The following is a 12,244-nucleotide window of genomic DNA, read 5'->3' on the forward strand; positions in this document are numbered from 1 at the left end:
CCCCCCCCCCCCATAAGAATGTTACACTACATAACTATCTAGAAAACACAAACCAAAAAGTGAGAGAAAGGAGTAACAAAAATTACTTCAAATATATTTTCTAAATTATGAAATAATTTATAGCTTGAGCTGTAGTGAACTTATCCGTTAGCTAATGCGACTAAACCTACAAGTGAAGTTTTCTAATGGTGCAAATGCAAATACGTCTTGCAGAAGAGAAAAAATGAGATGCAGCTAAATGATTGCACAAAAGAAGAGCTCAATACTTTTCAAATGATCATCTAAGTAAATGCCTCATATAGAAGTGGATTGGCAAAATGTTATAAGTGCACCAGTTAAATATCTAAAAGTTCGATAATGAGAAGAGCAATCACCGGGTATGATGGATCTTGCACTGCCATTGACACATTGGAGCCAAAAACAAGCTGCCAAAAGTGGGAAGAGAAGTTAGATAGTAACAAGATAGCAGACACATAGATGATTAGCCAAGTTACGACACAGATGATTACCCATGCTATCTTACATTTTAGCTAAGTTTGATGATCATCATTAAAGGGAAAACAAACAAATACATCGAAAATAGATAGATTTAACAGATGAATTTTTTTCAAAACTAAAACAAACCATACCTGAAGACGTGTTATGTCACATTTTGCGCCATCAGAAACAAAGATATCATCTTCTTCTATGCCAAGGCCGCTATAAAATGTTTTGCCAATTAAAGCTCTCACTGGCTGTACAAATCAGCATCTAAATTAGAACTACCAATCTTGTAAAGAAATGACCTAAAAGAAGTCAAGTCATCAGGTCAATGCAAAAATGATGGAAAACACTTATTAACACAATAAGGCAGCTACTATACTTCGCAAAGTGTAAACCAGTTACTGACAGCATATTAATTTGAAACTATACAAGCTAGGTAGCAAAAAAATTTTAAAAAAATCATTGCCGGAAGGCACATGCTTGACGGAAGAGGCATATCAAATCGAGAAAACTGTTGTCGGACGTACGCCAAAACGAAGTAGTAAAACTGTTGTCGGATGTACGCCAAAACCAAGTGGTAAAACTGTTGAAGGTGCCGGCAAAATGTTGAGGGAACCTTTCACAATATAAAATATGTCTATCATATTTGATCATGCTAAACTTTTATTCTAAATAGAAACGGATAAGTTCAAATTAAGAGGAACATGAAAAAGTACAACCTACCCAAAAATGCGCCAAAGCCCAAAGGCAGACTTGCAAAAAAAAAAAAAAAAATGTGTGCTCCAATTGATACAAACGAAAAGGGGAGAGTGGTTGTAGCAATTTTTAAGCAACTGACCACCCGTTAAAGTACTGTAAGAATCTAAATCGAAAATCTCTCCCGAGTCTTATAAGAATCGAATAACACTCTCCTATTATGTTTCCTTCCATGGGTTCTAAAGACCAAAATAGCACTTCGTCACAAGACCTTAGCTCTTCTGGTAAGAGTATGGCCCCCAAGGTTTTGTTGGATGAAGTCCACTACTGATAAAAGTTGGTTCTACAACATGCCAAACTAAAAGATGCAATCCCATGAATTTGAAGCAAAAGTACAGTAATACCTTATGCTAGGGGTGTTACAGTGTACAAAAGAGTGGCTAGGCTTCTCACTATTTCTACACAAAATTCACCCATTAGGAAGATCACTCGGTAGAGAACCCTTTCCAAATATCAGAAACTTCAATCAAGATGCCAAATGCACAACTACACTTCAAAAGTCAAGATGCCAAATGCACAACTTCACTTCAAAAGGCTAGGAGTAACAAAGTTTGTCGGGACTGAATTGCATACCTTTTCGCCCTGCTCAGCCCCATATCCACTGTAACCCTCTAGTGTGGACAATGCATGTGATCTCTGCCAAAGAACGAAACAGATTCGTCATAAATGACTAAGTTAAAAACAGTTTTTTAGCTGAAAAAATCAAGTAATATGAGGTTTATGATCTTCTGGCATGAAAACAACTCCAGGGAAACCTTCCAATTAAGTGCAACAGTTGGAAGAAAAATGTAGTGGGTGAATTGGACACCATAGAATAGTTTTATTTCATACAAACTAAACTTCTATAAGGAGTGTCTGAAACTCGTAGTAAATTCAATTGAATGAGACAAAAAGTTACATGCAAATACGTAAGAAAAAAGGACTAATTTCACTGGGAAGGAGATGGCAGTAACACTACCCTAGTAAGCTGAATCCCGACAACCTTGTTATGATTTGCGAGTTACAAGAACCAGAAGCAGTAATTTATTTATACCTTTGCCATGGCCGATGTAATAACCTCAGGAATAGGCTCAGTAGTGTCACCAATTCCAAGGCTAATGACTTTCGCATCAGGATACTTCTGCAAGTGCGCATTCCTTCTCCTTGCAATCTATTATAATATATACACATACAATATTACCGCTAAAGTTAATACAAAGCGATGATATCGAAATTTCAAGATGAAAATAAAACTAAAAAGCTCAAGCATGGAAATTCATCAATAGCATGAACTAAGACCTTGAGCAAAATACACTACACACCTCGGGAAAAAGGTATCCAGCTTGAAGTTTGGCCATGTTCGCATTTCGAGGGACCGATGTTTTGTAGGCTTAAGAACAAAAAACAAAAACAAAAAAAAAACAACAAAAGAACGCCAATAAGAAGATGAAGAAGCAGTAAGTTCTCATTCTTGCAGATATCATCGAAGTATGGATATCATTACTTTCATCAACCGATAATGTACGAGAAGTTCTAAATTGAAGATTCATATTCTATATCTTCAAACACAATCTGTAATTTCCGCAATACCTGTCATAGAATCTTGAGACGTTGCGACACACTTGACGCGGAACCTTGTTCCTGGAAATGATACCTTCGGATTCCTGGAGAATAAACTAGTTAATTTCGATGATTCTTATGCGACAAAACGAGACATGCAGAAGTTCCAGTTCCAACGAAAAACCACTCAAAACGAAAATGAAGTGACAGAGAAAGTACTTGGCATTGAAACTGGAGTGCGAGAAAAAGGAAGAGGAAGACGATGAGAGTGCAGCAGAGGATAAGCTGTGTGTAGCCGCCATTTTTTCCAGTACCAAACGTATTCAGTGAGATGATGTCCTCTTCCACGGCTGGAAGTGGCCAGTTTTTTTAAACAACTGAAACCCTAAATTTTGGTTATAAAAAAAAAATAAAACTAATTAATAAAAATACCTCATTTTTAATTGGTTTAAAAAATTACCTACAACTCCCAAAATTTTCCATTATAAACTTCAAAAAAAAAAAATTCAAACAAACCCATAAACTTTCAAATAAATTTTAAAAAAATTACAATACTTACTTTTTTTTTTTTCAAAAATATCTTTATTAACTTTAAAATATTTTAGTAATACCTTTAAAATTTTAAAAAATAAACTCACTTTATTAAAAAAAAATACACATTAAATCTTAAATTAAACGTCTTTAATCTTTATAAAAAAGTATCCTCCTCTCTAATTTCTTGAATCTCGTGTCCTTAAAGGTCATAAAATGTTGATATTGATAGACTTTAGTCGAAGTGTCTGGTTGGATTTTGGAATTCTTCGACATTGACCGTTAAACTCATTTGAAATGACTTCGTAAGTGTTTTAGCGTTTTTTAGCACTTGAAAAGTCATTCCAAACGAACCCTTTATATTTGTCAAATATTACTTTTTCATTAGCTCTAGCTCGGATCTGCATATCACTTGAAACCCAAATTAGAAATTGCACGAAGAAGCAAATCACAATGTCTCACAAAAAGTAATTTCGATTATCTTATAGCACACATCATAATTAAAAAATAAAACTCCTACTCTTTATAGGGTATAATGTTCAGCAAGTCCGGCGACCCGACTCCGTTTTTTTTATAGCACTGAGATCAGTCATAATATTGTTTTAAAATTTACCGGACATAATTTTCATTAAAGAAATTTTTAATTAAATAAAAACTTCAGATATTAAATAGATAAATTAGTATTGGTAAAATATTAAATTAAATAAAATTCAATGGAGATTTATTTTTTAAAATTTACCATTTATTTATTATTATTATTATTATTTTTGCTTATTCGAAATCTAGATACATGATACACTATTTTTAAATTTATTGTCTATTTTTTTCTATAATTCACGTATTAAATTGTTATATTTGTAAGCATTTAAATAAAAAAAATATATACTTAAATAAATCTCATTAACAATTTTATGATTTAAACCAAAGGTTTAGTTTAACTTAAGCAGCGAATATTTTTTTTGCTAAATTATTTTAAATTTTTATTTGTTATTTTTTTTCGGTACCAGCGCACGGAAGGGTAAGGTATAAAAGGAGCCCATTTATTTGACTAACCTCTACTCCTCTCTCTCAACAGCGCTCTGTTTCTTCGAGAGCCAAAAAGTTCAATCAGTCCTCCAAAGATTCGAAGCGTGTTCTAATCGGGAAGCGAGTCCCGAAGTTGTGCAGTTTTCTTCGCTTCAGGTAACACGCTATCCGCTTCCTCGTAATTCTGCAATTCTTTCGTTTCGATTGTTTACTGTTTCTTTACTTTCTAGGATTTCATGAACTCGAATCACTATTCTTTTGCTTCCAAATTATTCATTTGTGTGTTTAGAGTTGGTAGTGATTGGTAGTGGATGTGTTCTGGTTATAATAGCGAACAGTGGATGCATTGTTGCGATTGTGCTCTATTTGCTCGAAATTTAGTGTGATCGCTTTCGTATTTAATTATGGCAGATTTTGAATTTGGAATGTGGTTAATTTTCTCGGCCACGACTCAATGTGATGAATTTCAGTATCCACTGTGCTGTTTTTCTTTTGTTTTTAAGCTAATGACTCTAAAAATTTGTTGTTCCTTTGATTGTATCATCGTAAATTGATATATACATCGCATTTAATTGGTGTGGTAGGATCAGTATATCACTCCAGCTTATTTGAATTGTGTGAAATAAATAGAGTAGAGGAGTAGGAGGTGCATATGATATATGAATCAGTGAAGAATATTGTTCTCATTAGCTTTGAAGTGATGATCCTACGGAAATTCAAGTTATTTTGATACTGGAAACTATTTCACACAGGGTTCTAACTCAGTCATGAGCGGCTTTGAAGTTTCTATGCCAATGACTATGATGTTAATGAGGCAAAATCGAGTAAATCGCTATGCTGCTCGCGGCGCTAATCAATACATAAATTCACTACTGTCAATTTTATCATTCCTATGTCTTCTGACGATGGTACTTCTTTTTACGATTATACCTCTTCCCTTCCCCTTTCTTTCAATGCAAACATAATGTTCCCATTTCAATTACTGTAATTGAATCACGTTATCAAAACATATATTTATTGAATTGTGATTTCTTTTTTTTGTTTAATTCTGGAAAATATCGAATTCATGTCGCAAATCTTACTTGCATGTTTTCTGTAATTTTCAGGCAATCGTTTTTATAGGATATCTCCATCATGCATCAGGTTCGTATTTGTTACTAAACTCGGAGGGACAGTAGCTAAGTTAATTAAGTTGGCTGGATGCCTACACGATGAAGCAACATCGTTTTAGATTTCAAACTTTTAAATGCATATTTTTGTTTTTTATCTTTCAAAATATAGAAATTTTGCTCCTCATTGTTACATTCACAAAAATTGTTTATCAAATGAATTTAACTTGCTGACATAGACATGAATTGAAGCCACATAAGTTAGCCGAGGTAGCCATGGAGACAAATTAACAAGGGACAAAATAGTTCTCTTTTTTTAAAAAAGGTATTTGGGACCAAAATAGGGCAAGTCCGAAAGTATAGAGATAAGAGACTTTAGCAAAGACGAGAAAAAAAAAAAAACAAATAAACAAGGCTTTTATCTTTTTTGTTTGATATCCAAATTCTTTTCTTCTCAAATTTGTTTTCCTTTTTGTTTGATATCCAAGTTCTTTTCTTCTCAATTTTTTTTTTGTTTTGAACTTCTAATTTGAAGTTGTCTTCACTGTTATATAATATTTTCTATTCTTAATCTGAATATGCGCATCTAATTTCTTCTTATTCTTTATCTTCACATGGTAGGTGGGCAGGGAAGTATCACAGATGTTGAGAATGACGTTGAAGGTATTCTGTCTTATCTTTACGAAGTCACTACAACGACTTTTAATAATTAGTACAATAACATTGCAGCATTGCTTCACTGAGAATATAATTCAGTTATCAATCAAGCTTGGTTAAAATTGAAAAAATGGATTTTGACCGTCTTGAACCAAAATTCCTGTTCCATATTAGTGGTATAGATTTTGTAATTCGTCTGGAATTCCTCATAATTGATCAATTTGTTAATGATGACTTTGTTTTAAGTTCTATATGGACAAGGAGCACTTTGCGTAGGTCATATCAGAATAAATAACATTGCCTTCGTTTCATATATCACTGAGATTTGGACTAACTCCTCTACTCCCAGTTGGTCTCTCAACAATCTATAGCTCGGCCCATGGTAGAAAAAGAATACTAGATTATCATTGTTTGTAGGTAATACAATTGCTTATTTGGTATTCCGTGATTTGTTTGAACATTTGGAACCTTGAGCTTGCTAAAGTTAGACAGCTGAATTTTCTTCATGGATTTGGAAATTAGATTAGGCCACTTGAGAATTACCATAAAGGTCCATGTACACCAATGTACTGCTAGTGTTCTCGATCATTCTCATTTATAAATTTCTTTTTATTAATTTAGAAAGAACTAAAAGTACAGAAGAAAAGAACCTCATGAGTGGAAAACAATTTATAACTGAAGTTTTTGAAGGAAACGATTGAATATATTCATGAATCTGCCAGCGTATACAACACGTACAAAAACGATCACCCATGTTCTTTGACAAGGAATCTCTCAGGTATTTAATATTGCTAGATCATAATGGCAGGTGATACATTTTGCACTTCGGAAGTTCAAACAACAATAACATTGCTAAAGGAAGTATATGACTATAACATGAACAAAGTGTTATATGTTGGCCCTGATACTGGTTCAGTGATGCCCGAATTGCTCGAAGACAAGGATGATTATGTAGATTGGGGTATGGATCCATATGACACCGAAGGTGCTGATTCGTGCTGCTGGGATCTCATTGAGAGAGAAATTGTCCATGTTTCTGATATGAAATTTCCGCTGCCTTATCGGGAGAAATCATTTTCTCATGTTATAGTTTCAGATACGTTGGAATATATGTCTTCAAGATACCTTAACGAAACAATTCCCGAGTTTATGAGGGTATCTAGAGATGGTATTGTCATATTTGCAGGTAAATCCTTCGTTGCAGTTTTGTTTTCTAGAGATTAAAAATGCTTGAACTCAGAGTCGGTTATATCATTATTTCTAATGTTTTTTTAGTTTCAAACTGCATGTCCTGGGTCTTCAATGTTATGCTGCTATACTTCTCATTCGTCTCATTTTCTATCCTATGCAGGTCATCCAGATTTTCCAATTTCGAAATTCAACAGATCCAGATACAACCGCCAGGTTAGAATTATGGAACTTTAAGTCTAATCCTCTTTGATTGTTGGACAGTTTAGTTTGAAACACTCAAGTTTTAAATGTCGAATGAACATACACTGCGAGGGTGTGACGATTCGATGTCATTCTATCACTGATTTGTCACATCTTGTTCACTCACAATGCATGTTCTGAAATAAAATGTAATGGTCAAGAAACAGCAAACAAATTCTAGAAGATCTACTACGTAGTTAATGGTTTATGATTTGAATTTTCAACTCGGTTCATGTCATGACAACATTTTGTTAGGAATAACGACTCTCCAATGATATGATATTATCCACTTTAAGCATAAGCTCTCGTGACTTTGCATTGAGCTTCCCCAAAAAGCGTCGTACGAATGGAGATATATTCTTTACTTATAAACCCATCATCATTCCCTAACTTTGCCAACGTGGGATTACCTCCCAACAATCCTCAACATGTGTTTCATTCTCGATAATCAATACTCGAAACTTCCTCTAAGTGTCACATGTAGTTGAATTTTCCCTACTAATGCAATGATCATTTGGCTTCAATTTGTTTGTGAATTTCGCAGGCCAAACTCCGAAGTCCTTCTTGGTGGAAAATGTATTTAGCTCAAAGGAAGTTTGAAGAAGATGCTGCTGCTAAAGAGAGGCTTAACAATATGTTAAAAGACATCTCATTCGAACCAGTCTGCCAAATCTTTCTTCTCAAGTCAGAACCATTCCATTAAAACTATTGATTTTTTCTTTCTTTTTTGGTCCAATTCTTTAGCCAATTGAAACCATGCTTCAAATTTAATTATCATAGTCACTCATTCATTTTAGATTAGTAAATTTATTTCCAAGTCTTTTTAGGTTTAGTCTGACAAATATCAGACCTTTCGTTTGATATAAGTAAGTAATCAGTCGAAACTGTTGGCATGAGTTTGCTCCATTGTTTTTGGGTCTTCTGTTCCGTTCATTTTTTCCCCTTTGTAAATATGAATTCTTACCAAATGGTATCCATATTTCAATTTTTTCTAGTGGAAATATGGATGTGAATAAGAATCATTTTTCTTTTCTCTGTTTTTGCTCTGTACAGAGACTTGGCGTGGAATCTTTTTCGGTAATAGCAGGATTTTAAGGTTTTTGTATGAACATTATCGTCACTGATGCCACGATAAAAATGCTTTCATATACTTCGAAATGAATTGTTGCACAGCCGAAAGCATAAGATCGATAAAGTATCAACAAAATATTACTTAAGATAGACTTGAACAATAAGAAAATTTTCTTTTTCCTTCCGCTAGGTGTTGTTTAAAAAGAATACTCCCAACAACATTCTCAAATGCTTATACAAATGCGATCTACCAAATTAAGAGAGAGTTATGGCTGTGTTCACTCTCTCAAATAAAATTCAAAAATATATTTATGTTAATTTTAGATGAAAACTGTTAAAGAAAAATAACTGCCTTTCTTACTTTCATAAATGTTTCAAATATACTTTCAAATTCACTAATACTAATAATATATTGTTAATTTTAGATGAAAATCGTTAATATTTTATTAAGAAAAATAACTAACTTTCATAAGTGTTTTAAATATACTTTCAAAAGATTCATTAATACTTTAACGTTTTTTTTTCTAAAACTTATAAAAAAATACATTTTTAAATTAAAAAAATGAGAAATGTACTTACCGACGATATCATGTGTTTATATATATTTGTGAACTTTCAAAAGTAACATTAAAAAGTTTGGAGATAATCTATGAGATGCAATATTAAAAAGTTTGGAGATAATTAATGTTTAGATATATTTGTGAACTTTCAAAAGTAACGTTAAAAAGTTTGGAGATAATCTATGAAGTGAAATATTAAAAAGTTTGGAGATAATCTATGAGGTGCAATATTAAAAATTTTGGAGATAACCTATGAGATGCAATATTAAAAAGTTTAAAGATAATCTATGAGGTGTTGATAATCTTTTTTTTTTTTTTATTTTCATGTGTATTTTTTAAATAATAGTGAATATTTTTTATAAAAATTTTGGAGATAATCTATGAGATGCAATATTAAAAAGTTTAAAGATAATCTATGAGGTGTTGATAATTTTTTTTTTTTTTAATTTTCATGTGTATTTTTTAAATAATAGTGAATATTTTTTATTATATTTTTTAAATTGGAAGGGTAATTAATGAAATTTTAAATTCAAAAATATTTTCGAAACCATGTTAAAAATTTAAAAATATTTTTGAAATAAAATATTAATATTTTTGTTTTTTTTTTGTCTCCGCACATCTGTAAAAAGATTAATTTAGTAAAAAATTATTTTAATTTCCAACTTTTTGTGCTGTGTGTTCAATAAATTAATGAGTTTTAAATTTTGTGCATTTTTTTACAAATGCATTTAAAAAAAAATATTTATTAAATATAAATTTCAAACATATTTCATCACTCTAAATTTTTAATTTTATATTAAGTAAATCTTTTAAAATTTATAATTTAAAAAATTAAACAACGAAAGAGACAAGAGCTCTTAACTTGAAAAATTAAACTTGTAATTTTACTAAACAGCATCATAATTTTGAAGAAAAGTTTATTAAAAAAAAAAAAGATAATATATATTAGCGAATGAGAATGAGCGTTTAGAGCTGGAATCTCCGGCTCCGGCCATGGCGGTGAGGGAGAACCACCATCGTCATTACCAAGCGAAGCAAGTTCCTCTTTTCCCCCTACTCTCTCTTATCTGCTTCCTTTCCGTTCTTCTCGCTCTCTCAGCTTTCCGTAAAACCTCGGCCCCTCTACAACCGCATCAGAGCATCCAATTCAACAATGGCGATAGATCCGGGAGATCGAAGGCGGCTAGGGACGGCTCGTGCGATTATTCCGATGGAAGTTGGAATTACGATCCGAATTTGAGAACCTCCCGGTACGACCACACCTGCAAAGAGATTTTCAAAGGCTGGAACTGCTATGCGGCGAACAAGTCCAATGCTCTCCAAATCATCAATTGGCATTGGAAGCCGAAGCAATGTGATCTTCCGCATTTTGATCCGGTTTCCTTCCTTGAGAAGTTCAGAAATACTAACATCGGTACTCGCTTGGTCTCCCTTTTAATCCTTGCTGCAATTTTTTTTCCGCGTCATGCTGTGTGTTTGTGCTCAACTGTTGAATACTTAAATTGCCTTGCTTGTAAAGATTTCTGGGGGTACAAAAAGAAGTTTGAACTTCATTGGTTAAGCGTGATCAAGTTCCTGAGCGTTGCTTAGTTATAATTTCCGTACTCTCTTTTCATTCAGTAAAATAGACAGTTATTTCTTTTCATGATTTCAGTTCACAGTTAACATGAAATTGGTCTCTGATGTGAGTGGAGAAAGTAGAATATATCAGGTGAAGCTGACGGGTTATGACATATTTATACAAATTTTTAGTACTTCCATTGGCGAGCTTGAAAATTAGGCAGAAATTCAAATGCAGAACCTTCTATTCTTAGTTTAGGACCATGTTAATTGATTATGTATTATTTGATCTTTATCCATATTCTTGACATATTGCATGCTGATATATTTGATCAGTCTATGTCTGTTATAATGCTGGATATGGACTTTATGAATGTTTTGCAGTGCAGGATTTGTTGGCGACTCCTTAAATAGGAACATGTTTGTTTCACTTTTTTGTTCTCTGAAACGTGTGCCGGGTGAAGTGAAAAAGTGGCGTCCTGCTGGTGCTGATCGTGGTTTTTCATTTCTGAAGTACAATCTTACTATTACATATCATAGAACAAATATTCTGGCGCGATATGCTTCGTAAGTAATGTGTTATGATGACTAGTTTGATTTATCATTAACCATCAATTCTTATATCCATCGAACTCTTCTATTTCTTCATGATCTTTCACTCCGCTAAAAATTTGGATATTGTCTGATCTGTCGAATTTACACCAAATGTTTTGTCTATCCTTTTTCTACCATTCTTGGATTAGGCATCTCATTTGTTCATCAAAAGAGTAGAACAATTGGAGAGATGAAAAGGGCTGAGAGTAGCTGAAGGGGTTGGATGGTCTTAGGATTGCTCATGAACAAAATGTTCTTGTGGATAGAACTTTGGAATTTACTGTTATCCTGTGAGGATATCATTAAAATCTTCACTTCTCTAGTAGGAAACGGTTTTTTTAGGTTCCTTATAGGGAGCATACACAATTAGGTAAGTCGGGATTACCTTTTTCTCCAATGCTCTGTCGCCCATGAGAATCGCACAATTGAGTTCCGTCCGAAGTGGGAGCTTCCCCTCGTTCTTTAGTACTTCTCATTACTTTTGAGGGGGTCGATTCAAGATTTTGGCGCCAAACATTCTTGAGGACTTACTGGACTCGTGAAATTTTTTTAATGAAAAACGTTGCAACTCAATCAACTGTGTTCCAAAGGTGTTCGCATTATAATTTCCTAGGTTCTCACTTCTCACGTTTGCATTATAATTTCCTCTTTCATCTTTTTGTAGTGCTGTAGCAGTTGACAACTAACATTATTTGTTCCTACTTCTGTTTGAGTCAGGTGGTCAGCTAATGCCGACGGTGGAGAATTGGAATCTCTTGGATATAAAGAAGGTTACAGAGTTGATGTTGACATTCCAGAAAGTTCATGGATAGAGGCTCCAAATTTCCATGATATTTTAGTTTTCAACACAGGACACTGGTACTTAAAATTTGTTTTTCCAATTCAACTCAGCTTTTATGGTATGCATAATTTAAGTTGTGGGGGGGG

General features: G+C 33.3%; 3 protein-coding genes across 4 annotated transcripts in view; 2 read left to right on the plus strand and 1 right to left on the minus strand.

The window, feature by feature from the left end:
• The window catches only part of LOC111447237 (LL-diaminopimelate aminotransferase, chloroplastic-like), a 10,121-nt gene extending 6,961 nt beyond the window's left edge, over window positions 1–3,160 (minus strand). Inside the window, exons 1-7 of the mRNA XM_023086279.1 lie at window positions 2,998–3,160; window positions 2,809–2,882; window positions 2,541–2,608; window positions 2,273–2,389; window positions 1,813–1,875; window positions 630–734; window positions 375–425 (exon numbers count right to left, since the gene is read on the minus strand). Of these exons, the coding sequence (XP_022942047.1) occupies window positions 375–425; window positions 630–734; window positions 1,813–1,875; window positions 2,273–2,389; window positions 2,541–2,608; window positions 2,809–2,882; window positions 2,998–3,080 (561 nt within the window). The 5' untranslated portion in view covers window positions 3,081–3,160. The remainder of the gene's footprint in view (window positions 1–374; window positions 426–629; window positions 735–1,812; window positions 1,876–2,272; window positions 2,390–2,540; window positions 2,609–2,808; window positions 2,883–2,997) is intronic.
• Window positions 3,161–4,155: 995 nt separating this feature from the next.
• Window positions 4,156–8,565, plus strand: LOC111447239 (uncharacterized protein At3g49720-like). Of its 2 annotated transcripts, none has more exons than XM_023086282.1 (7): window positions 4,156–4,491; window positions 5,088–5,243; window positions 5,442–5,478; window positions 6,066–6,107; window positions 6,910–7,287; window positions 7,453–7,505; window positions 8,077–8,565. In XM_023086282.1, exons 2-7 carry the CDS (start codon window positions 5,103–5,105, stop codon window positions 8,233–8,235), a joined length of 810 nt encoding a protein of 269 aa, XP_022942050.1. In that variant the 5' UTR covers window positions 4,156–4,491; window positions 5,088–5,102; the 3' UTR covers window positions 8,236–8,565. The 2 variants fall into 2 exon arrangements, with proteins under 2 accessions (XP_022942050.1, XP_022942049.1); XM_023086281.1 differs by lacking the exon at window positions 4,156–4,491 and adding an exon at window positions 4,519–4,804 and having other exon boundaries at window positions 4,920–5,243.
• A 1,540-nt stretch (window positions 8,566–10,105) lies between these two features.
• Window positions 10,106–12,244, plus strand: part of LOC111447238 (protein trichome birefringence-like 13) — a 4,843-nt gene continuing 2,704 nt past the window's right edge. Inside the window, exons 1-3 of the mRNA XM_023086280.1 lie at window positions 10,106–10,577; window positions 11,113–11,290; window positions 12,035–12,175. Of these exons, the coding sequence (XP_022942048.1) occupies window positions 10,157–10,577; window positions 11,113–11,290; window positions 12,035–12,175 (740 nt within the window). The 5' untranslated portion in view covers window positions 10,106–10,156. The remainder of the gene's footprint in view (window positions 10,578–11,112; window positions 11,291–12,034; window positions 12,176–12,244) is intronic.

The sequence above is a fragment of the Cucurbita moschata genome, unplaced genomic scaffold, assembly GCF_002738365.1.
Source record: "Cucurbita moschata cultivar Rifu unplaced genomic scaffold, Cmos_1.0 Cmo_Scf00009, whole genome shotgun sequence".
Classification (NCBI taxonomy): Eukaryota; Viridiplantae; Streptophyta; class Magnoliopsida; order Cucurbitales; family Cucurbitaceae; genus Cucurbita; species Cucurbita moschata.

Bases quoted from the DNA above. Each gene is read 5' to 3' on its own strand.
- LOC111447239 (XM_023086282.1), top strand. From the start codon at position 5,103: ATGAGCGGCTTTGAAGTTTCTATGCCAATGACTATGATGTTAATGAGG. The intron at 6,108-6,909 runs GTATTCTGTCTT...TCATAATGGCAG, and splicing joins TGTTGAGAATGACGTTGAAG to GTGATACATTTTGCACTTCG. The intron at 7,506-8,076 runs GTTAGAATTATG...TGAATTTCGCAG, and splicing joins GATCCAGATACAACCGCCAG to GCCAAACTCCGAAGTCCTTC.